Below are 23,042 nucleotides of genomic sequence, written 5' to 3'. Positions count from 1 at the left end.
TCTGGGATTTGAACCCAGGTCTGTCTGGGTTCAAGACCAGTCCTTATAACCACCACACAGACCTTGTACCATCACACCAGGCTATGGTAGTGATAGCACTGGGCTTGCAATCAAAGATCTGGCTTTACTCATTAGCAGTTGTGTAGACTTGATCCAGTCCCTTAAACTCTTTCAGCCTCAGTTTCTTCATCTGTAATATGGGGCTCAGTTTCATGGCAAACTATAAAGTGCTGTACACATTGTGGACCGGTCATCAGTCAAGGGGAGAGGCTGGAGAGAGGATGTGGGGTGGAGGATGGCCTGGAGCAGGCCAGCATTAATAGAAGGATTTAGATGGAGGAGGAGGAGGAGAGGGTGAGAGCACTCCAGGGATGTTCTTCCACCCATTCACTGGATAGAGAAACCAAGGCCAAGCAACATGGATGCTGGGCACTGGAAGCTCTGCAATAACACTGCCCTTTCTCCCTCTGTTTAGGACAAGGCTAATGTTGTTGCCTGGATGGGAGCCAAAAGAAGAAATGACCCAGTATGAGAACTGTTAGGTAGGAGCTAAATCCAGGGCCAGATTTCCAGAAGGTAGACTGGGAAGTTGAAACTCCCGAATTTGGAGTCAGGAGGCCAGGGACTCCTGGCCCCAAGTGGCCAGAGACCTACTCTCAACCTGGGGCCTTGCAAGAGCCACAGCCAGCTCTGAGCCTCAGTTTCCTCCTCCGTAAAATGGGAGGTCCTCTCCCACCTTCTAGAGTTATTTTGAGACAAATGCCACCAAGGAGTTGAAAATCCCTCCTGCCCTGTGGAGGAGTCCAGAACATCTCTCTTTGACAAAGAGGGAAACTGAGGACCTGTGGGGCAGCAGAGGTCAGGATCGCAAAGCCCCTGGGCACAGAGCTCTCCTCCCTACTGGTGCCCCTTTGCCTGAATGGAGTCCTGATGAGATCTCAGAACCAAAGCAGCCTACAGCAGCCTGGTGGGGTGGGCAGGCACCTCTCCTTGCTTCCAGGCCTACACGGTCTTCTCACCGAGGAGGCAATAAGGAGAGACGGCAGAAACCCAGCGCCATCTCAGGCCTCCTCCCAGAGGGGTCTCCAGGAGTTCCCAGGTCAGAGCTCAGGGTGTCTGGGCCTATGGTTTTCTCACTCAATTTCCTCTGGGATTTCTGCCCCAAATCTCCAGAGTGGGACCTGGGTCTGCGCAAGACGTAGGGGTCCTTTCCCCACTGCCTCGGGAGGTGCAGCCCAGCACGCGCCCTTTAAGAAGGTGGGAGGGGGCAGTGGAGGGGGGACGACGGTGGGGGGCGGCCTGAAACCCGAGCGCATGGGTCGGTGTCCGCCCCGCCCCCGGAGCTAAGTACGGCAGGACTCCCGGGAGCCCCAGCCCGCGCCCGCCGCGCCGCGCCCTCTCAACTCGCCACTTTGGTGTCCAGACTCGGCTCTGCTCCGCTCCTCGCAAGATCTGCCGCCCAGCCCGCCGCCGCGATGCGCTCCGGCCCGCGGCCCCCGCCTCCAGCCCCTGCCCTGGCCCTGGCTGTGGCCTTAGCTGTGCTGGTGGACCCTGCATCCACAGGTGAGTGAGGGGCCTGAGACCCCCCGACGCAGCCTGGCAGGAGCTGTGGGGCGTTCCTAAGGTAGAGAGAAGGGATGAGAGGCGCCCGACCGGAGACGAGGGGCAGTGCTTCTCCCACCCCAGGTTGGGGTCTCTGAGAGTTCGACCCCGGGGTGGACGCGGGACCCCACCGAAGGTGTTCGATCCCGCTTTTTCCGGACTCTGATTATCCGAGGTTGTCCAGCTCGCGTGGACAGGGACGCCCGGGTCGGACTGCCTAGGGCGTGGCTCTGTGCGCGCGGATTGTCCGTGACATCCAGCGGAGCCGCCCCAAAGCCTTCGAGGCTCCGTGCACTCCGTGCATCCGTTGGCGCCCAATGACAGCGAAGACCAAGTTCCCCAGCCTCGAATGCCTCATGCCAAGCCCGGGAGGTGCGGCAGGGCGGGAAGTGGGGAGGGGTCCGCCTGCCTCTCCGTGTCGGGCCCCATACCCACACCTCAGCCTCCACCTCTTCCAGCCTTTCCCCTGCCCTGCTCCCGCATTCCTTGTTCCCAGGTGTCTGATGTCTGGCTGGCCCGCCTCTGCTGCTGCCTTCCTCCTGCCCTCTCCCCCTCCTGTCTTCCTCTCCCTCCTCTATCCTTCCTGATTGGTGACAGACGGGACCACCCACCCTTCAGCATGTGGAGCCAGGGCTAGTGCCCCAGCAGGGGCTTGTCCTTCAGACAGCCCTTGGCAATCCCCTGCCTCCCCTCCCTGCCCTGGCATTGATGCCTCACCCCAGCGGAGACTGAAGGAAAGGGTGCCTTCTGAGGGACACTAGCTACGATGTATCCCCTCTCTGTCACAGTGCCAGAAAGCATTCTTCCTTTAGTTAAGGCATGGTCTAGTTATGCCATAAGAACCTTGGCCTCAGGGCCCGTCAGTCATTACTACCCAGTATGAATCAGTGCTTCAGCCTACATCTTTTGGGACCATTCCCAAGAGCAACGTTCAGCAGAGGAAGGGCCTGAGTCTCCCTACCAGGGGCCCGGGCCACACCCTTCTCCCCATCAGATGGAGAAGCCAGCTCTAATGGAGGGCATCACAAAGTACCCGGAAGGGAAATGAGTCAGGCGAGGACCCCCACCCCCAACCAGTGTGAGTCAGGGCTGGATCCCCAGGCTCCCAAATTCTGTCCCCAGGGACCCCACCCCCAGTAGCTCAAAAGCTGAGTAACAGGCCGGGCTTTAGAGAAGTGGGGAGGGTGCATCCAGGGTGACTGGGGAGGTCAGCTCATCCAGCCCCCAGTTCCCAGCCTCAGAAGATCCGGCACCCCCACCTCCTTGGGCTTCTACTGAGAGCTACTCTCAAATACCTTATCAGCACCAACAAGGTGCAGGCATTGTGCTAGGCAATGAGGGGTGCACAGAAACGGACAGGCTGAATGTGGACTCATTCAGGAGGCAGAAGAGCAAATTAAAACTCAAAAGCAATTCCTGGTGGGGTCTGCAAAATCCAGATCAAGAGTATAGAGGGGAGACATTCAGGGAGAAGCTGCGGCAGGGTGGCTCGGAGCTGGGGTTGGCCCTTGAACCAACCTGTGGGGGGTGCGGAGGGGGCATTGCTCCAGGTAGGTGCAGGGGCAGATTAACCAGTAAGCACGGTACGCACCAGCTTATAGTAAGAAGGTATGCATCAGCTTAATTGTGTTTACTTAGCAATCTGTAGTGCACAATTTCACATGGGTTTCACCACATTTGGAAAAAAAACAACAGTGAAATTGTGTACTACAGATTAGTAAGTACGCACAATTAAGCCCGTGTGTACCTTGCTTATTGGGTAATCTGTCCCTGGGTGGCATACCCTGAACAAAGACAAGGAGGTGGGTGTAAGCAGAGGGGTGTTGAGATAGGAAGGCTAGCAGCCTGGCTGGATGGAGTATTTTGACCCCAAGGCCAGGAGAGCCATTGGGCTGGAACACAAAAACCTTAAATGGCAGAATGAATCCCAGAGCCTATGCTCTGTTGGCAGTGAGGGGCCAACAAAGGTTTTAGGGCAGGGAAGCGGTATGGTGCCATTGCAGTGTTAGAGCATTAGGCTGATTCCTGCCTTTAGGAGGGATTTGGAAACGGGGAGGGGGTGAAGGACAGCTGGTATCCTCACCCCCTCCCAGGCAGAGCTCCCCTCCAACAACCCATCTCCATCCCTGTGCGTAACCTAGCTCCCTGCCCAGGTCTCTGCAATAGGGGCAGCTCCCACCTGAGAAAGACATCACCCCCGCCCCTCCCGACTGCCCTCGGGGCCTCTGCCCAGGAGTGGAATGATTTCCTGCTCTCATTAGCATTCCAGAGCGTCCAGGTCATGGTGCCTGGTAGTCCAGAGCCGTTGTAGGCCATCAGGGCCAACCTTCCTATTGTACAGACAGGGAAACTAAGGTCCCAGAGAAGAACCAAAGTGCTCTAACCCCGACAGAGAATCCCAGCTGTCCTGCAAGAGCCCCCAGCCCTGCTCTGAGACAGCTCTCAGCCTGCTCGGAGGGCTAGACTTAGGCCACTGTGGCAATATGGGTGATTAAGTGGGGCGTCCTGTCTGAGCCCCTATGGGAGGGCCTTCAGCAGAAAGACAACCTCTGGAGGAGCCTAGGTTTGAGCTGATCCTTAGTGGATAGGCAGAGAAGATATTCCAGGCATGGTGAATAGAGTGAGCAAAAACTGGGAGGTCAGAGTGGGCACGGAGCGTGCAGAGACAGTGGCTCCTGCACTTCTTCTCTTGCCTGGTGTCACTGACTTTGAAAGGCAAGGTGGTGAGGGGCACTGAACTGATGGGGGTGTCTTAGAGAACAGGGCGGCAGGGTCATCAGGTATAAGGAATTGAACCGGGGTTGATTCTGCTGCCTCAGAGGATGGTTTGGGGGTACCTATGGTACTGGGTCTGGGTTTTTTATGGTACTGGGGACAAACTGAGCCATATGTGTGTATGTGCGTGCATGGCGTGTTTTTCCTCAGGCCTCTGGGGCAGGACAGGGGCCGAGGCCCTTGACCCAGCCCACCCAGACTCTGGAAAAGCTGTTCCAGAACCAAGTATAACTGAGCCCCCCTCCCCAAGTCTGCCCACCCAGGCAGGACAAGAAGGGTCTTCAGTGCTGCCCCCCTGGGGGGTCGCGCCAGGTGGGCCAGGCGGCTGGCAAGGGTGGAGGGTGGGGAGTGGGGCGCGTGTGGAGCTCCCAAAGGAAATGTATAGGCTCCGTCTGGGAACTGGGCCTGCTGCCCAGGAGGGGGCAGGCAGGGGAGGGGGACTTGGAAATAGCCCTGACGAACTTGCTCACTCTCACACACACAGATGTGCACCCCGCACAAGTACGAACAGAGTACTCAAAGGGTACGCACAGCCATTCTCACAGACTGAACAAGGTAGCTGGGACCTGAAGCTGCCTTGCCCCCTTCCTGTCCAACTCCCCTGAGCTGGGTGGTTCCTGGAGGGAAGGTTAGGGCAGGATGGGGGTGAGTTGCTGTGTTCTGCTGTGGCTCCTATTCAATGCCTGGAGCAAGTGGGGGTGGGAGGCTGGGTCTGGTGGCACTTGTATTTGTTCCCTCCCTGGTCCCTCTGCCCCTTCACAACCCCTCCCCCAATTCCTGGCCCCATCCAGCTCCCCTCTTGCCTCCAACATGCCCCCTGCCCCAGCATATGGCCAATTCTGTAGAGCCTTCTAGAGTTAGGGCTCTTCCTCTAGGCGCAGGCTTAGAGTGAGTTTCAAAATGACAGTTGTTGTTAGTTACTGTCTTAGTCACCTAACGCTGCTATAACAGAAATACCACAAGCGCAGCCTTTAACTAACAGAAGTTTATCCTGTCACCACTTAGGAGGCTGGAAGTCTGAATTCAGGGTGTTGGCTCTGAAGGAAGGGCTTTTTCTGTCGGCTCTGAAGGAAGGTCTTTGTCATCAATCTTCCCCTGGTCTAGGAGTCTCAAATGTAGGGACCCCAGGTCCAAATGACCCGCTTTGTCCAAATGACCCGCTTTGCTCCCAGTGCTTCTTTCTTGGCAGTATGAGATTCCCCCGTCTCTGCTCCATTCCCTTTTATTTCTTGCAAGGTAAAAGGTGATCTTGCAGGGCATCCCCCAGGGAAACTCCCTTTATATTGGATCAGGGATGTGACCTTAGTAAGGGTGTTACAATCCCACCCTAATCCTCTAATCTTGCCTCATTAATCACAGGCAGAGATTAGGATTTATAACACGAAAATTACAATCGCAAAATGGAGGACAACCACACAATACTGGGACTCATGGCCTAACCAAGTTGACACATATTTTGGGGGGACACAATTCAATCCATGACACCATCTAAATCAATTCTGACTCACGGTGACCTAATGTCTGCAGAGTAAGAACTGCTCCATAGGGTTTTCAAGGCTGTGACCTCTCTGAAGTAGATTGCCTATCTTGCTAGGCGCCTCTGGGTGGGTTCGAACCACCAACCTTTTGGCTGGTAGTAGAGTGCTTAACCATTTGAACCATGCAGGGACTCCTTAAATTACTGTTAAAGCCTTGAAATTGCACGTGGTCCTCTCTGGGGAGGGGTTCCTGGCTCTCTCAGCTTCTCTCAAGTGGGACAGGATGGAGCTGTATTATAACTGAACTCCAGCTGCCCCCACAAGAGCCACCCCAGGGTGGGCACTACTCAGGTTGTCCTGTAGCCTCACAGCATCCCTGCAAATCAGGAAACATCCTCATCTACAGATGAAGAAACTGAGACTCAGAAAACCAGGGACTTGCTTTTGGGTTCACAGGCCATGGTGTTGTCACTCACCCAACAACAGCCGGCTTTCCTAGATCACACCCGTGGGAGCCACCCACCAGTGAGGCTTCTTCCCCCCAGCAAGACAGAGACCAGTCTGCAGGCTCCTTGGCTCCCTGAGGACTCCAGATCTGTCCTGACTCCCCATGCCTGCCCCACAGCAAGTGCCACCTCGCCTCCCCCAGCCCTCCCCACTTTTTCGCAGCATAAGCAGATCCCCTCTTCAAGAAGGCCCCCACCCCTCCTCAGACAGCTGGGAGGAAAAGGAAGCCACGTTTGTCTCCGATGTAGGGTGGTGGCTGAGCGGGCTGCTGGTGGGGAGGGTGGCTCATTGGCTTGATTCACCCACTTTCCGAAGGTGGCATAGGTGGGCCCATCCAGGGACAGTGCCTGTCCTGTTGACTATTCCTTCCTCCTGCTCAGCGCCTGCCCACACCCCAGCCGGCTTCACAACCTGTGGAGGAGCCGGCTCTGCCAACTCTGGTGTATATTAGCCGAGTCTCCAGCCTCTGTTCCAGCTTAACCATTTCAACCTGTGTCTCTCATTGCTTAACAGCTGTGGTGCATCAGCCAGGCTGCCTTCTCACTGAACCTTCCTGTAGACTCCCCACCTTAGACCAGCCTCCCATGGTTCAAAGGGAGACTGGTAGCCACTCGTACAGAATCACACAGAGAATCCTCAGCAGAATGGGGGCCAGGCCTCCCTGCCCTTTGTCCTTGTACCCCGGTTTGGGTCATGGCCTCGCCCACAGGACTAGCCACTCCCCCAGGCCAGACATCCCATCCGCTTTCTCAGGAGTCTCTACCACCCAGCTGAGCACAGGGCTAGGCCCGGAGACCGAGCCAGCATCACCGAGCCAACCAGGGGCTTTCAGACTGTGCCCTGGGGTGCCCAGGGCTTTGCACAGCTTTACACCTGGAGGCAGCTGAGATTAGAATAGGGGATGCCTACCCCACCCCAATTCATTGGGATTTTGTGTAAGATGTGGTTTTGATGAAAGGGTTCTGTTGCTTAAAAAACAAAAACTTTTGAAAACCAGGGAATTACTTTGAGTTGAAATAAATTGAGAACAGGGGAGATACAAGGATGAACTTACTGGCTTTCAAAGAATCCAAATCAAGATTGATGTCAAGGGCCCTGGAAAATGTCCTTCCCTGGACAAGGTCTGGGAGCCTGAGGGCAGGAGCAGAGCACAAGCCAGCTTCCTAATGGCCAGGCCTGGGGGCTCTATAGTCATTCCAGCCCCAGCACCCCACCTTGCCCCTCCTGGTACCAGACGGGACATTCCTGAGCATCCAGGTGGGCAAGAGCCTCATGATGCCCCCACCTGCAGGCCCAAAGGCACCTTTACTGTGCTATGCCTTTCTCTCCCCCCGGCACATCACCCTGGGCCACAAGCTGGCCATCAGGTAATCTCTAACCCTTGGCACTCTTCCACGTTTGCCTAGGCTGTTCCAGGTAACTAGCCTTCCTTCTTTCTCCCCATCCTTCAAGGTTCAGCTCCAGCATCACCTCCCTGGAGCCTCTCCCAACCACCTGGGTCTGCCTCTCTCCTGAGACCTACCTTCATCTCCGTGAGATTACAGGCCTTTCTTCCCCCGGCCTCTGTCCCCTGGTTCATGACCTTCATCATACTGACACTTAGTAGGTGTGCACACATGTACATACACACAGACACAGTGTTGCTCAGCAGCCTGGCTGTGGCCTGGCAAGAGGGGCGTCCAACTCCTGAGCCAGCAGTTCTGGGGAAAACCCCTTACTCAAAACTTAGCCTGGCACCACCAACAGAGCAGCGCCTCTGCCTGATCTCTGGAGAGATAGAGGGGGCTGGGGAGAGGAGACCAATTTCCGTTCCCACCTAAGAGTAACCCCTTCCCCTGTCCCGGAGGCCCAAGGGGGCAGCTATAAATATCAGTAGGCCCAGGATTCTAATTCCCACGACACTGGCCTCTCCCCACCCCCTTCCCTTGTGCACAACGGCTGCCGACTCTCCTGCAGCTGGAGGCTGGCCAGGGAGGCAGGCGTCAGCCTAGACACACACACACACACACACACATACACACACGCACTTTCCGCCTTCCTCAGGAAAGGAACAAATCACCCTTTTTGGGTGTCTCAGAGCAGCTAAGAGTGAGCTCCCCTCCCGCCCTTCAATCCTGACTCAGACCCCACCTCTCCCATCTCTGAGTCCTCATCTCATAGATGGGGGAGCAGGGAGGCCGGAAGTGTAGTGGTTAGGGACGTGGCGTTAGAGAGCCTGGGATTCAATTCCAGCCCCACCACTCACCAGCTGTGTGAACTTGGGCAAGTGACTTGGCCCTCCTGAGCCTCAGTTTCCTCCGCTCTAAAACCCCGCTGGCATTCAGTCAATTCCAACTTATAGCGACCCTATAAGACAGAGTAGAGCTGCCCTCCGTCGGGTTTCCAAGGCTGTAATCTTTTTTTTTTTTTTTTTTTTAATCTTTACTGAAGCAGACTGCCACATCTTTTTCCCGAGGAGTGGCTGGTGAGTTTGAACTGCCAATGTTTAGGTTAGCAGCCAAGTGCTTTAACCACTGTGCTACCAGGGCTCCTTTCCTCCCCTCTAAATTGAGGATAACTAGTACTATCTCCTGGAAACCCTGGTGGCGTAGTAGTTAAGAGCTCGGCTGCTAACCAAATGGTCTGACAGTTCAAATCTACCAGCTACTCTTTGGAAAACCTATGTGGCAGTTCTACTCTGTCCTATAGGGTTGCTATGAGTCAGAATCCACTGGACAGCAATGGTTTTTTTTTTTTTTTTTTGGTCGTATCTCCTATGTGTGTTGAGGATTAAACAAGATACTATAAAGCCCTCTGCTTGCAATAAATGCTCCGTCAGTGCTTGTCCCTGAGGCTGCTGCTATGCTATTATTGCCATCCTCTTCCTGTGGCCTGGGCAGGGCCAGCAGCATGGGACTCCCTGCACAGGAATGTTCAAGAAAGTTTCCAAGGCAGGGAATTGGGCAAGGTGGCCCTGTGAGAGGGTCCGTGTGGGAAAAAGTGATGTGGACAAGGTGTTGGCCGACCCACTACGTGGAGACCAACCAAGCCAAACCCACGGCCATCGAGTTGATTCTGACCCATATCGACCTTGTCAGACATAGTAGAACTGCCCCATAAGGTTTCCAAGGCTGTAAATCTTTACGGAAGCAGACTGCTACATCTTTCTCCTGCAGAGAGGCTGGTGGGTTCGAACTGCTGACCTTTCAGTTACCAGCCGACCACTTCAACCTCTGTGCCACCAATGCTCCTTACTATGTGGAGAAGGGGGTCTGTTTCCCCAAAGCCAAAAAGCCCCTCAGCTGGAGATCATTGAGCCTGGTGCACAGCAGGACTCAATAAATATGTGTTGAATGAATGAACAAGTGAAACTCGACCCTATCCTAAAAGCAGGTGGGTGGGAGGAAGAGAATACACAGACCCCCAGACCTTTTATGAGAAGTGGGAGACTAGAAGCCTGTCTTTCCCCAGCCCAACTTTACTGCCCACAGGCTGCCTTCTCTACCAACCCCTCAGGGGCCCTTCTCTGGAGGTAGGGCTAGAGGCCAGGACCCAGTGATATGAGATGACTCAACTGCCTGAGCTACCATGGGGCTGTATCATGAGGAGCAGAAATCCAGACTGAGGGAGATGAGGGACTCTCTCTGCCCTGGGCTACTGGACCCATCAGGCATGTTGGTGATGTCTGAGATTCACCTATGTGTGAGAGCAGGGTTGGGGAGGTGAGCGGAGCTGAGTCTGAGGAGGAGGCTGCAGAGGGGCCAAGCAACCTGCGATAGTGCCACCTGGAGGGACAATGCCACCTGAAGGGATGCTCTGAAGTAAGGGACTGACCAGAGTCTGGGTCCCCAGGCCTAGACCCCAGTGTATGGGTACCCTCTGCCTTCACCCCTGTAGTCTCAACAGACTACTGGGCAGGGTCTGGCTGGCACTCCGGATATGCACGAATAGAACTCAGGTGACTGTCCCTGTCTGGGGCGAAATCTCCCAGCATCTGGGACCCAAGCGTTTCCGGCCTTCCGTCTGGAGTCCAGCTGAGCCCCTCCAGGGATGGTATTTAGATGGGGTCCTATCCCTCCAAATGTTGACAGCCCCGAGGCAAGGGAGATGTTGTAGGGCCCTGAGCCAGCTGTGTAACAGCAGCCTTGGGGGGCACCTGACCCTGCTGTGTGGCCTTGGGCAAACCCTTGTCCCTCTCTGGGCCTCTGGGTAAGATCTTCAATCTCCGAGGTTCTAAAATTCTAAGCCCAAACCTCTTGGAGACAGGACAGGGGAGCTCTGCCTCTATCCAGAGAGCCAGTGGCTTGTCCTGGGCTACACAGCAAGGCAGGCTGGTCCTGGAGTGGGGTTGACAGGCAGCCCAGCCTGCTGGGGCTCCCTGGCACTGAAAAACCGCTTCCCTAAGTTGGCACAGAGCCCACAGCTCTCCCTGGATGAGAGTGACAACTCCTCTCCACCCCCGGTTCCCGTCTTCCACCCCCTGGCCCCAGCCCCGCCCTGCCAAAAATAAACCCAGACCACCCCATTTCGTACCAGCCAGACCCACCCAGCCCCCTCAGTGCCAGTTGAGTCACCACTTGGAGCTGATCCTTTTTTTAACCGTCTGAGTCACCAGTTGTAGCTATGGCTCCATGACACATGCCCCAGGCTGGAAGATCTGCTGGCCCACGGCTCTGCAGCCACCCCACTGCCCCAATAGACAAGACCAAAGGAAGGGTCTGAATAGAACTGGTCAAAGGTGTGAGCCCAGGCTGCAGCCTCAGCTTGTAACCCCTTCAGACCTGGGAGGCTTCACCCATAACAAGCCAGAAACCAGACCTGACCCAAGGGTCCTGGACCTGTCCCCTCCACCCAGGACAGTCCTTCAGGGATCTTGGTGATGTATCCCATCTGCATCGGCCCTGCCCCCACAGTGTTCCATTGCCTCCAAGTAGACCTGGACCCTCCGCCCTGAGATTGCCAGGATCAGAGAGGGTCTCCAGGCCCTGGGCCTGTCGAGGTACGTGAGCAAGGCCTGGCCTTCTGGAGTGAAGGCTACAGAGGTGTCTAATTCCTGCCCCTCCTCACCTGAAGCCAACTCAGACTCTGACCACTGTAACCAGAGCACCATGAAGACTTCCTATGGAACAGAAACCCCCACTTCAAATCCTCCCTTCCTCCCTCCATCTACCCCTTCACTCCAACTGTCAACTGGCTGCAGTTCTCTCTTCCCCCATCGCTGTCTCTCTCTCTCTCCGTCCCTGTCTCCCCCATCCCTGTCTCTATCTCCCCCATCCCTGTCTCTCTACCTCCACCCCTGTTTCCCTCGTCCCTGTCTCTCCGTCTCTATCTCCTTCATCCCTGTCTTTGCATCTCTGTCTTCCTTGTCCCTGTCTCTCCGGCCCTGTCTCTGCATAACTGTCTCCCCCATCCCTGTCTCTCCGTCTCTATCTCCCTCATCCCTGTCTCTCCGCCCCTGTCTCCCCCATTCCTGCCTCTCCATCCTTGTCTCTCCATCCCTGTCTCCCATCCCTGTCTCCCATCCCTGTCTCCCCATTCCTGTCTCCCCCATCCCTGTCTCTCCGTCCCTGTCTCCCACATCCCTGTCTCTCAGTCTCTATCTCCCCCATCCCTGTCTCTCTGTCCCTGTCCCCCTCACCCCTGTCTCTCCGTCCCTGTCTCCCCCATCCCTGGCTCTCTGTCCCTGTCTCCCCCATCCTTGTCTCTCTGCCCCTGTCTCCCCCATCCATGTCTCCCTCAACTCTGTCTCCCACATCCCTATCTCTCTGTCCCTGTCTCCCCCATCTTTCTGGCCTTGCTCTTTTCTCTTCCCCTCAGTCCTTTACGGTCCAAGGCGTTTCCTCCACAGCTGGGACCCCACCCTTACCCTGGGTCCTTCTCTGCCTTCTCAGTAGACATAGCAGGCTCTCACCTCCACTGGTTCCCATAAGGGACTCTGGGCCCCAAGAGACCAATCCTGGGAGAAATTTTTCCATCCCCTTTACCCAAGTCGTTCCCCCCCTCCACCCAACCGCCCCGCCAAAGCAGGCTACATCCTGTCCCAGGGAATGTCAAGATCCCACAGGCACTTCCTTGGGGGCTGAGAGAAGTTGGGGGTGGGGGGAGGCCTGGGAATGGCCCCGCCCCAGCCCCCACTGGAGCAGAGCAGGGGCCTGCACAGCCTCAGACCCCATCCATCTCCTGTCTGTGGCTGTGGCCTCCAGCTATAAATAGGGGCTCTGATTCTATTTTCTTTAAAAACAAGCTCCGTACTCTGTCACCACAGGCCCAGAAAAGCACTCCCTGGCTGGGGCAGTCTTCCACCCCACCCTTCCCTGGGCCATTGTGTCCACCCACTGCCTCTGGACTCTGGTGCCCTGGAGGGGAGAGGAGGGTCAAGCTCCTGGATGCAGTACAGCCTCCCTCAGCCAGGTCAACTAGTGAAGTGTGGCACATCCCCCAGGCCCTGCTGGCCCCTCCTCCTTTCTTCCCATCTGCCCTCACCAAGCAGAGCCGATGTGGTCCCAGAGGCTCACAGTATTAACAGAGAGAGGTGCAGTAACACAACCCTCCAAGCCACATTTGAGTGTTTCAGCACCCCAAATGCCAAGAAGGCACTTTGGGCTGCAGGAAGGGTGGGGGAAGGCATCTTTCCTGAAGGAGGATGAGGGCGTTTCACAGGCAGAAGGCCCAGCCTGAACAAAGGCCGGGGAGTGGGAATCTGTTGAGTGTGGATGGAAAACATCCCAACATCTAGTGAGACTGGCATATGGGTGTTCAAGGGAAGTGAGCAGGAAAGGCTGGCAGGGCAGAGGCAAAGTCACCCAGGGCCTTCAGGGCTGTGCTAGTGAGTGGGGCTTAATTCTGGGGCAGTGGGGAGCCATTGAAGGCTTCCAGGAAAGGCAGGATGACGCAGTGACTTTCATTTTGGAAGGTTCATTCTGTCTGCTGTTAGCAAAGGGAAACAGGGAATTCATTAAGCCAGGCAGAGGACAGTGGCGATCTGCAATGTGGGATGGCACAGAGTTGAGAGAAGTGGGGAGGCGAGTTTGAAGCATTTAGGGGTGGGATGGTTTGGACAAGGTGATTAGTTGTCTGTGAAATGAGAGGAAGAAGGGATCCAGGTTTTTGCCCAGCAGTGGGTGGGTGGTGGGGCCTTCACTGGGACTGAGGGAGGGATGACACTGAGCCTGGTTTCTAAGAGGCTGGATTAGGTAGGCTTTATGGGAACTCCCTGGAGCCCTGGTAGCACAGTGATTAAGAGCTCCATCTATAGTTTGCATCCACCAGCCACTCCTTGGAAACCCTATGGAGCAGTTCTACTCTGTCCTACTGGGCTGCTATGAGTCGGAATCAACTCTATGACAGCAGATTTGGCTTTTTTGGATGGATGTTCCTAGTGTAGATGTCCAGAAGCATTGGCAGGTTAGCCCAGAGCCCTGAAGAATTGGTGCTAAAGACAGATGTAGGTGCCATCACACAGAGGCAGTGCCTGAGGCTGAGGGAGAGAGATGCGCTGGAGAGAGTACAATGTGGAGGTCCCAGGGTCCCAGGAGTTAGCAGATGGGGGATGCTAGGCAGCAGGAACCTGTCTGAGGAGGGGCCAGGCCTGCCCACGTACGGTGGTCTCAGGCTGCAGATCTTGGAGGTCCTAGTCAAGACAGTGGGCCACTAGGAAGGACAGATGATCTCCTGTCCATCCCCCAGGCCATGCCTTTGTCTTGGTCCCTAGCTCTTGCCGGCCACAGCCAGTGCCAGGGGCTTGCTTCTCTGCTGCCTGTCTGTGATCACACAGCTCTGCCTGATGGAAAATCCCTAATATGGAGCCAAGTGCCACCACTGTTTGATCCGTTATCCTCCTAGACGTTGATGTTTTCTCCTCGAGCACTTCCAGTCTGGCCAGGACTAAAGCCTTTTAGGCCAGAGGTGGCTCTACTGTGCCCACTATACTGACCACACCCTTCCACCAGCTACTTCCTGCTGGGCTGGGTTGGCTAAGGGCCATGCATGTGTTAGTCTCCCCTTCCAGGTCCCCTTTCATAGATGGGAAAACTGAGGCCAGAGAGAGCATAAGAGCACATGGCTCAGAATGGAGTGTGTGTGTATTTGTTGGGGGAAGGTCCCTGACCCAAGCCTATCTGTGGGGTCATCCCACCCCTCTCCCCTGTGTTTCAGACAGGGGAATAGAGGCCTACAGACAGCAGAGGCTTCTCCAAGGCACACAGCCTATTGGCACAAAGCTGGGCCACAGAGCAGGCCTCTGTCCAGACCAACAGTCATTGCTTCCACTACCCTCCCCCACCCCCCAGCTCACACACTCACTGTCTCCAAGCCTAGCCTGCCAGGCTGGGGAAAGCCCTGGAACACCTCCCCAGCGGCCCTGCCCTTAGCAATTTCTCATTCCAGAACTGGGGGCAGACTTGGAGATGAGCAATGGGCTTTCCGGCTCTAGACTCTGCCCAGGAGAGGGCCTGGCCCGTCAGGCTCCTGGGAGCAGGCTTCCCCACCCTGGGCAGAGCCTGGACCCCCTCCTCTCTGCCCTGCACCCTGGCCTCCAGGCCCCTAGCCCCAGGGGCTGGCACTTATTGCTGGCTTCTAGAACATGCCATCTCCAGCCAGCCCCGGAAGAAGGTCCCTCCCCAGTCTGGCCGGCCCCAGAGCCGGACCCCATCCAGCCCCGTCCAGCCACACCGGGAGAGGCCTGGCTGCCAAACCACCCAGTGAAAGCAGATGCTTTTTCCTCCTTCCTTCACTCCCCCCCACCTCCACCCCGAGGCTGATAGAGGGAGCCCCAGGGACAAGAAAGGAAAGAGCGAGTCTTCCCTAGGCAGGAGGCCAACTCTCACACTCTCCTCCCTCTGGAGCCAGTGGCAGATGCTCCACTTCCGATTCACACGCAGCTACCAAGCCCCCCACCCGAGCTGTGTGCACACGGACTCCTGCATTGCACATGCCCCTCGCTGACGCCTGCAGCACCCAGCTCTGAGCCAGACTCATCAGGGCTTAAGTTCCAGCTCTGCTTCACCCCATGAGGCCCTAGCCCAGGGGATAGCCTTCTCTGAGCCTCAGTTTCCTCAGCTGTGAAGTGAGAGATACCTCACAGGGACCCTGCTGGGGGTGAGAGCTGGGCAGACCTACTGCCAGATGAGGCCCCCTTACTCTGCCCCTTCCCTGCTGGAAGCCTTAGCCCAGCCTGGGCCCACTGAGGTGAGAGTCCTCGTCCTCTCTAGGGCCAGGAGACCTGAGGGAGAAAAAAGGAAATCCACCCATCTCCTGCACAATAAGGAGGAAAATTATAAGGCAGGGAAAAGCCTCTTGGAATTGCTCCCCACCCTCAGCAGCCCCACCCTCCTTGCCTCGGGCCTAGGGAGCAATAGGGCTTCCACAAAGACTCCATTGAGGCCCCCCGCTTCCTCCCCCTCCTACCCCTCCAGCCTGGGTGGACTCTGTGGGCTGCCTCTTTCAGCAAAACCTCTCATTCTCCCTCCCACTTCCTCCGTGCCCCACGTGGCCGCAGGGCTGGGACACGTGGCTAGGGGGACACCAGCCCTGCCCTCTCCAGAGTCTGTGGCCCACGCTCAGCATCTCCCACCCTACTACCCCTGCTTCTTTTCCGGGGGCATCCACCTTCCAGAAACCAAAACCAAACCCAAACCCGTTGCTGTTGAGTTGATTCCAACTCATAGTGACCCTAATGGATAAAGTAGAACTGCCCCATAGTGTTTCCAAGGAGCTGCTGGTAGATTTGAACTTAGGGGCCCCTAAATCAGAAATTGTCCCCACCTCTACCACATGGGTGGCTCAGGCACTTGGTTAGAGGACCAGGAGCTGAGGCCTGTGACAGGGCCAGAGCTCAGCCAATAGCTGAGGAGGTTGTTTTCCTGTCCTGACTTCCTTGGCCTTGTGAGGGACCAGAAAGCCAACCAAACCAAACATCGCATACCCTGAGTGTGAGTCTAGTAGCTCAAAAGTTTTTGGGGTGAGAAGGGACACAGCCCTCCTGGCTCCCAGCGGAGGTTTCTGCAGAGTTTAGGTAAGGACCATCTGCCCCTAAACACTACAGTGCCTGGCATTCCCCTACTGATTACCCTACCGGGATGAGGTATCATCTCCTGAGAGGGGCAGCTGCACTTTTAAGTTCCTTGTGGCTGAGCTAATCTACTGTTGTCTGTATGGCAGCAGCTCAAGCAGGTACTCACTGGCCCGCTGGGATGGCCCTGGGGCGTGGAATCCACGTCTGGAATCAAGGAGGTAGGATAGCTAAGGAGCAGTTAAGGAGCCTGCAGGTGAGTAAGCATCTCCCAACCAGCCAGCCCCAGCAGGTTAGGAGCCATCTAGCCTTGGCTCTTGTGACCCCAGGGTCACTCCTGAGCAGGGTGTCTTGCCCCTTTGGTCTGAGCTAAAGTCTGTCCTCTGGAGACTCCCCTATAGCTAGGGCTCAAGGCTCTGGGGCTAACCATCCCTTGGCTTATCCAGTCTACTAATATTCATTGGGCATCTACTCTGGTCAGACCTTATGTTAAGCAGATATTCTCCCCCCATCCAGGGAGCTCACCATCTCCTGGAAGAGACACACACACACAAAGCCCAACAGGCAATCACAAGGCAACGTACTGCATACTTTGTCGTACTTTGGTGGGAGGCCACCAGGTTGCTATGGGAGCATGGCGGAAGTAGCCTAACACTGGCTGGCAAGGGTGGAAGTGGGACTAGAAAGAGGTGTCTAAAGTAAGAAAAAGGTGAGGTGTTGGGTGAAAGAGATGAAGGAGGATGTTCTAGGTAGTGGGAACTGTATGTGCAAAGGCTGGATGCTGGAAAACATAGCTTGTTTGGAGAAATGGTGATTATGGGAGACATGGGGTAGGGGAGATGAGGTTGGAGGAGTGGGCAGGGCAAGACAAGACCTTCCGTGCCATGTTCAAGAGCCTGGACTTTATCTTGAGAGAGTACTGGGGGTTCAAGCAGAGAGTGACAGCCTTCTGCTTGTCCCCTTCAACCACACCTCTGGCTGCCTGGTGGAGAATGAGTAGAAGAACAATTTGAGGTTGAAGATCATGATAAGGCTACTGCAAGTGCCCAGACAAGCAATGGTCATGGCCTGGAGACGAGGGTGGCCATGAGAAAAGTGGACCCCAAACCGAATGATAAGGAGGCAGGGACAGCAACCCTTGGTGACAGCCTGGCTGTGAGGAAGGGGGGAAATTGGAGACTGGCAGACGAGGCCTAGTTTCCAGCTTGGGTGGCCAGTGGATGGATGGGAATGTGACGGCTGAATGAACAGGTGAGAGGAACAGGGTTGGGGGAAAGTGATAGCTCGTTTTAGGATGGCTGAGCCTTGCAAGGGTTTGCTGGGGGAGGAGATACAAGATGGGGCAGCTTCTGCCTTGCCCAGGGAGCCCCGGGAGGCCAGGGAAACAGACATGGTGAGAAGGGGGCCTCCAGTCACAGTCCACTGTCCAGAACCAAGCTGTGGGCCCCATATACCACCTCCTCACCTGTCCACGCTCCCCACCACACCACCTCAGATGTGATACAGGTACACACATAACACTGACTCACACTTTCCATGCTCACGCACACACGCCACCTGCACACTGCTCACTGTGGCCGTGCAGGAGTCCATGGGTGCTCTCCAGGGCAAGTTCTCACATTAGCACCTTGCTCTGCTTTGCCAGCTCTAAAATGGAAGCAGGCAGCACACAAAGCTTTCATCCCACGGGCCGTGGGCTGTAGATCTGGTTCTAAATCAGAACTTTCCAACCCACCCCCGCCACCTCAAAGTGTCCCTTGCTTGGGGACAGAGCACTGGCAAAGAGAAAGTGAGTCTCTCGGAGGCACAAGGGGAGGGGGATCTGGCCTGAGGTCTGGAGGGCCTGGGTGACCTCGGGGAGGCCCGGGCTGCTGGGTGGCCACCTGGCCCCTCCTTGCTCTCACACAGGGCCGGCATTCAGCCCCTAGTGGGCCACCACACACACACCCAGGAGGGGAGACAGAGAGCCCTTCATCCCTGCCTTGGCCTTCCCAGAGCACTCCACCGCGGCCCTCCTCAGGCTCCCTGGCTGGGGGGACTCTCCCAGCCTCACCTCTGCCTACCCAGACCTGGAGCCAGGATCTGCCACCTCTGGTGCCAGACCCCCAGGGGCTATGGTGGAGAACTCCAGCCTTGCCCCAGAGCAAGACCCTTCCGCTCCCAGCTTGCTGGCTGGGTGTCCTCCTTTCCCCTCCCGTCCACAGCAGCAGGTTTGCTGCCAGCATCCCGCCTTCTCTGTCTTTTTTTATTTTTTTCCTTCTCCATCTCCTTCCTCAGGCTTGGGCTGTATCTCTGGGCTCAGTCTTTGTAGAAAAAAAAAAGGAGGACAGGGTTTTTATTTCTCATTCTTAGTTTACATATCCTTCACGGGCTGTCTGTCCCTCCCTGGTTGGTTCTTGCTTTCCATCTCTATTTCTGCATTACTGTATTTGTGACTGAAGGAAGAATGAATGAACATAGGCCCTCCCTTCTCTCCCCACCCACCTCTCGCCTCCTGCTCCGTCTTGGTAGCACTGGGTCTACCTCCCCCAAGTCTCCCACCGCAGCCCTCAGCTGTGGGATTGGGCACTCCCCAGTGGCCATCACACCCAGCGGCCCTGGCCTCCCAAACTTTCTCCCTTATAAAGTCAGGCAGCAGCCGTCACCCAGGAATGCTGCTGCTGCCCATGACGCATGCCTCCTGTGGGCCCGCCTGCCTGCCCCCAGGCAACCAGGAATGCAGCCAGAGCCGGGCACACAGCAGTGGGGTGTGGTGGGATGCCTGGGTGGATGGGGCTCAGGCAGGTGGCAGAGCCTAGGATGGCAGCTCTCTTTCTGCTTCTCTCTGTCTACTTGCTTCTCCTCAAGAATCTCAGTGTGTCTGTCTAGAAAGTGGAAGCCCAGCACCCTACTGCAGGCATGGGCTGCAGAGAATTTTGAGATTGTGGGCTCAGTGCCCAGGAGTGGGGGGCGAGGGCTAGGGAGTCGAGAGGCCCCAGGCCTGGCTGTCTGGACTATTCTAGGGCCAGGGGTGGTGCTCCCAGGAAAAGCCAGGACGGAGCAGAGGGAAGGGGGACAGTAGACAAAGACAGGGGGAGAAGGGGACAAGGGAGAAGCAGAGTCTGAGGTGGTAGGAGGACTCAGAAGGGGCAGGGCCTACAGCAGCCCCCCAGACTGGACAAGTGCCCGTGCTTGAGACCTGTCTCCGGCCAGCCTGAGAGGGGTGCGGAGGCCAATGGGTAGAGGTGCTCTCAGCACAGGGACCCCTTTCCCCAAGAATCTGCTGATGGCAGAGAGTCAGACATCATGATAGGAGCAAGCCACATGCTTGGGGCTTCCCAGGGCAGGATCCAGGTCCCTTTTGACACCCACCCTAGGAGTACACCCTGGTATCCAGGAGATGCCAGCATCACTGGTGCCCTGACAGAGGGTGGCTTGCTGGGGGACTTGCTGGGGGACCTTGGCCTAGGCTCCACCCCCTCTGGGCCCCTCTCCCCATTGGAAAACAGGATTGGCAGGAAGGATACAGGCTCTTTCTGTGCCCCCAGCCCGAGGTCTCAGGAAGAGGGATGGAGCCACCCCACCCTGGGGCTCAGACAGCAGTGCCCTGTTCGTGGGGAGGAAGGGTGGGAAGCTGGGAGGCTTCTCCACCTTCAGCAAACCTCTCAGATGGGCGTCAGGCAGGAGGGGCAGGAACCCTCCAAGAACACACAGCCCCTTTCATGGAGCCAGGCCCAGCTAAGTAACGGCAGGCAGGCACCGAGGGGCAGGACAGGCCTGGGCACAATTACTGCTCTGTCCTGGCAGCTCCCGGCCCACAAGCGCAAACACATAGCCTTACGCAAACCCAAAACACCCACCAGCCACCCACGCACTTGCACACACATGCGAATACACATGTACACAGCCCTATACACTACATACCCAGGCATGCTGGCACTCTTCCTGCCCTGCCCCAGGCCCTTGGTGCATCCAGCCCCCACCATGCCAAGGGCTTGGCCCTACCCAGGCAGCCCACACCATTTACCCTCTGCACACGCGTATCGGAGAGCAGGCTTCTGCCCTGGAAGGGAGCTCCAGGACTAATTTCCCTAGATAGGAAAAGGAAGGGGGTAGGGAAGGAGCGCCCAAGTTATAGAATGGTGACACTGAGGCCCAAACTAGTCCCCTTCTCCTGGCCCAGAGGACAGCCCACACAGCTGCTGCAGTCCTGGCCTGGTGTTGTGATGAACCATGGGTCCTCCTGACCCTGGAGAGTCAAGAACAGGTCTCTAGCCTGTACTGATCCCTACGCCACAAAAAATCAGGCCACTGACCCTGGGTTGGCCCATGCTCCTTTCCCTTTCTTCCTCTGCCTTCAAGTCATCCTGAGCCTCCAGGGGTTGAGGGGGCAGAAGCCCTCTCCTGTCCACCCAAGGGAGCCCTCTCTGTGCCTCCCTGTCAGTTTCTCACTCAGCCTTGCTGCCCTCCTCTGAGACTGCCATTCCCCTCCTTCCCTGCTCCTCTATACCACCCTTACCCACCCCAGGAAGCCCTCTAGGATTGACCCCTGGCTCATTGCTTCTCTATCCTGTACCCCCTCTATAACCACTCCCCCAGGAGAGGGATTCTGGGTTCTTGCAACCACAGCCCATCAGAGACAGAGACAGGAGTCCAGGAGGTGGGGGAGTGGCAATGGCAGTTTCCAAAGCCCTGTCTAGGGAGGCATCAGAGGCCTCTGTTGGGGCAAGGGGGCTGCCTGGCCTGCGCACTCCCAGCAACACAAGGCAGCCTGTGTGAGCCCTTCCCCACCGGCCCCACAGGAAACAGCAGGGCCCAGCCCCTCAATGGGCCATTCAGACCCCAGCTCTCTGGAAAGTACCTCTGCTTCCTGCCACCCTCCCACTTTGGCCTCGAGAACCAGGCTAAACAGGCTGCTACTCTCCTCTGTGGGGAGGGGGCTGAAGGCAGGTGGTTCAATGGTTAGGGCAGCCATCAACTTCAGTTCCTGCCTGGTCCAGAGCCCTGACCTTGACCATGCTTCGAGAGTTTACCTACAGCTTTAGTGCAAGGGAGTGTGGGTGGGTGGGTGGGGGGGTCACTCTAGTAGGGGACAGGGCAGGTAGTAAAGGTTTAACAACATGCTCTCTGGGGGAGGGCGGACCCTGATTTGTAGTGTTTACCTCTTTCCGTGGTATAGCGTTTCCACTGTGGGCAATATCACCTGGCACATAGAATTCCTGAAAATTTAACAATCAGCCCTTGCCAACTGCTGTAATCCAGCTCTAGCCCACCAGGGTGGGGGATCCATCCCGCAGGGGCCATGTGCCTCCTCTGTCCCACGGCTGCCCACAGCTTAGCGTGCTGTGGTTTGTTCTTAAGAGTCAGTGTCCTTACAGATAAGGCACCCCTGTAGGTGTCTGCCATCCACCAGTTCCTTGCTCTGTCCCTCGCTGGCACTGAGATGGTTTTGCAGTTCTCATCTGATTCCTCGAGCTTCTCAGATAGGGTCCTGGTGTTGCCAACAAGTGCTGGTGAGAGGAGATAACTGGAGGGCATTTCGGCTCAGCATTATCGGTCTTGGCCATCCCTCCCAGCAGCATTTGCTGCCCTTAGGAAATACAAGTCTCAGACTCCTGCTGCTGCTTCCTCAGGCGGATGTCAGCTGGCTCAGGCTGGCCAGGGACCAGCGCGTGTGGCTGATGCCAGAGAATCCCTATCAAAGCCATCAGCCTTTGCTTACTCACGTGAGGTTCAAGGAGAGCCTAACAAGGATGAATCACCTTTTTAACCCATTCTTGTCTGCCCCCCAGCCCTGGACATCTGGGGGGAGGCGGGCAGAATCAAAGTTATATTTGGCAAAAGAGTCCCTGGCTGGTACAAACAGTGAAGTCCTCAACTACAGACTAAAAGTTGGCTTTTTGAACCCACCCAGAGGCGTCTCGGATGACAGGCCTGGCGATCTGCTTCCAAAAGGCCACAGCCTGGAAAACTCTATGCAGCAGTTCTACCTTGCACACATGGGGTCGCCATGAGTCGGTATCGACTTGACAGCAACTAACAACAACCTCTGTAAAAGGAATAAACCAGCAAGAACTGCCTAGAGGAGGTGGCAGTTTAAAAGGAGCCAAGTGTGGGACAAAAGGGACCTACACAAAGACCACTGACCCTGGGCAAACGCAACTGTGGCCTACTGCCCTGGGAGGCCTTCTTTGCTCTATCCAGCAAACCTCCAGCCCCTCCCAGGCCCTATCTTCAGCCTCAGGCTTGGCCTGGGCAAGAGCAGGGATTCAGCTGTTCTCTCCTTGGCTCCTTGGCCAAGGTGGGAACAATGGGACCGGATCTGACCACTCACTGGAGACCAGTAATAGCTCTACAGCAGGAAGTAATATGGGCTGATAGAGGAAGTTTGGGCTCATTTTGGGTCCAGTACTGCACATGGTCTCCATCTGGCCTCAGAGCTTTTGCTCCTCGGAGGACTCAGGCCAAGCAGTTGCCACAATCACCCCCGAGGGCAGCAGAGAGCCTGGCCTGAGAGATAAGTAGGAATGGGTTGGCTGCCCATCTCAGCATAACCACTGGGCACCAGCCATGGCTCCAGCCAGCCCAGGCAGGTGGGCATGGCAGGGCAAGTGTTGTTCAGGAGCTCCCCCACCCTTGTAAGGGCAGTTAGAAGGAATTTGAATTGGATCAGTTTGGGGTGGCAGTGCTTCTCCTAGGAGATGCCACCACCA

The 23,042-nt window shown here is 56.4% G+C and overlaps 1 protein-coding gene across 2 annotated transcripts in view; it reads left to right on the top strand.

Moving 5' to 3' along the window:
• Nucleotides 1-1,380: 1,380 nt before the first annotated feature.
• The window catches only part of CSPG4 (chondroitin sulfate proteoglycan 4), a 44,580-nt gene continuing 22,918 nt past the window's right edge, over nt 1,381-23,042 (top strand). The window contains exon 1 of one of the 2 annotated variants that reach the window (XM_049905935.1): nt 1,381-1,563. In XM_049905935.1, coding sequence (XP_049761892.1) covers nt 1,476-1,563 — 88 coding nt within the window. In that variant the 5' untranslated portion in view covers nt 1,381-1,475. The remainder of the gene's footprint in view (nt 1,564-23,042) is intronic. The other variant, XM_049905937.1, reaches the window with a different exon arrangement.

The sequence above is a fragment of the Elephas maximus genome, chromosome 13, assembly GCF_024166365.1.
Source record: "Elephas maximus indicus isolate mEleMax1 chromosome 13, mEleMax1 primary haplotype, whole genome shotgun sequence".
Classification (NCBI taxonomy): Eukaryota; Metazoa; Chordata; class Mammalia; order Proboscidea; family Elephantidae; genus Elephas; species Elephas maximus.
This window is presented reverse-complemented; position numbering and strand designations above follow the sequence as displayed.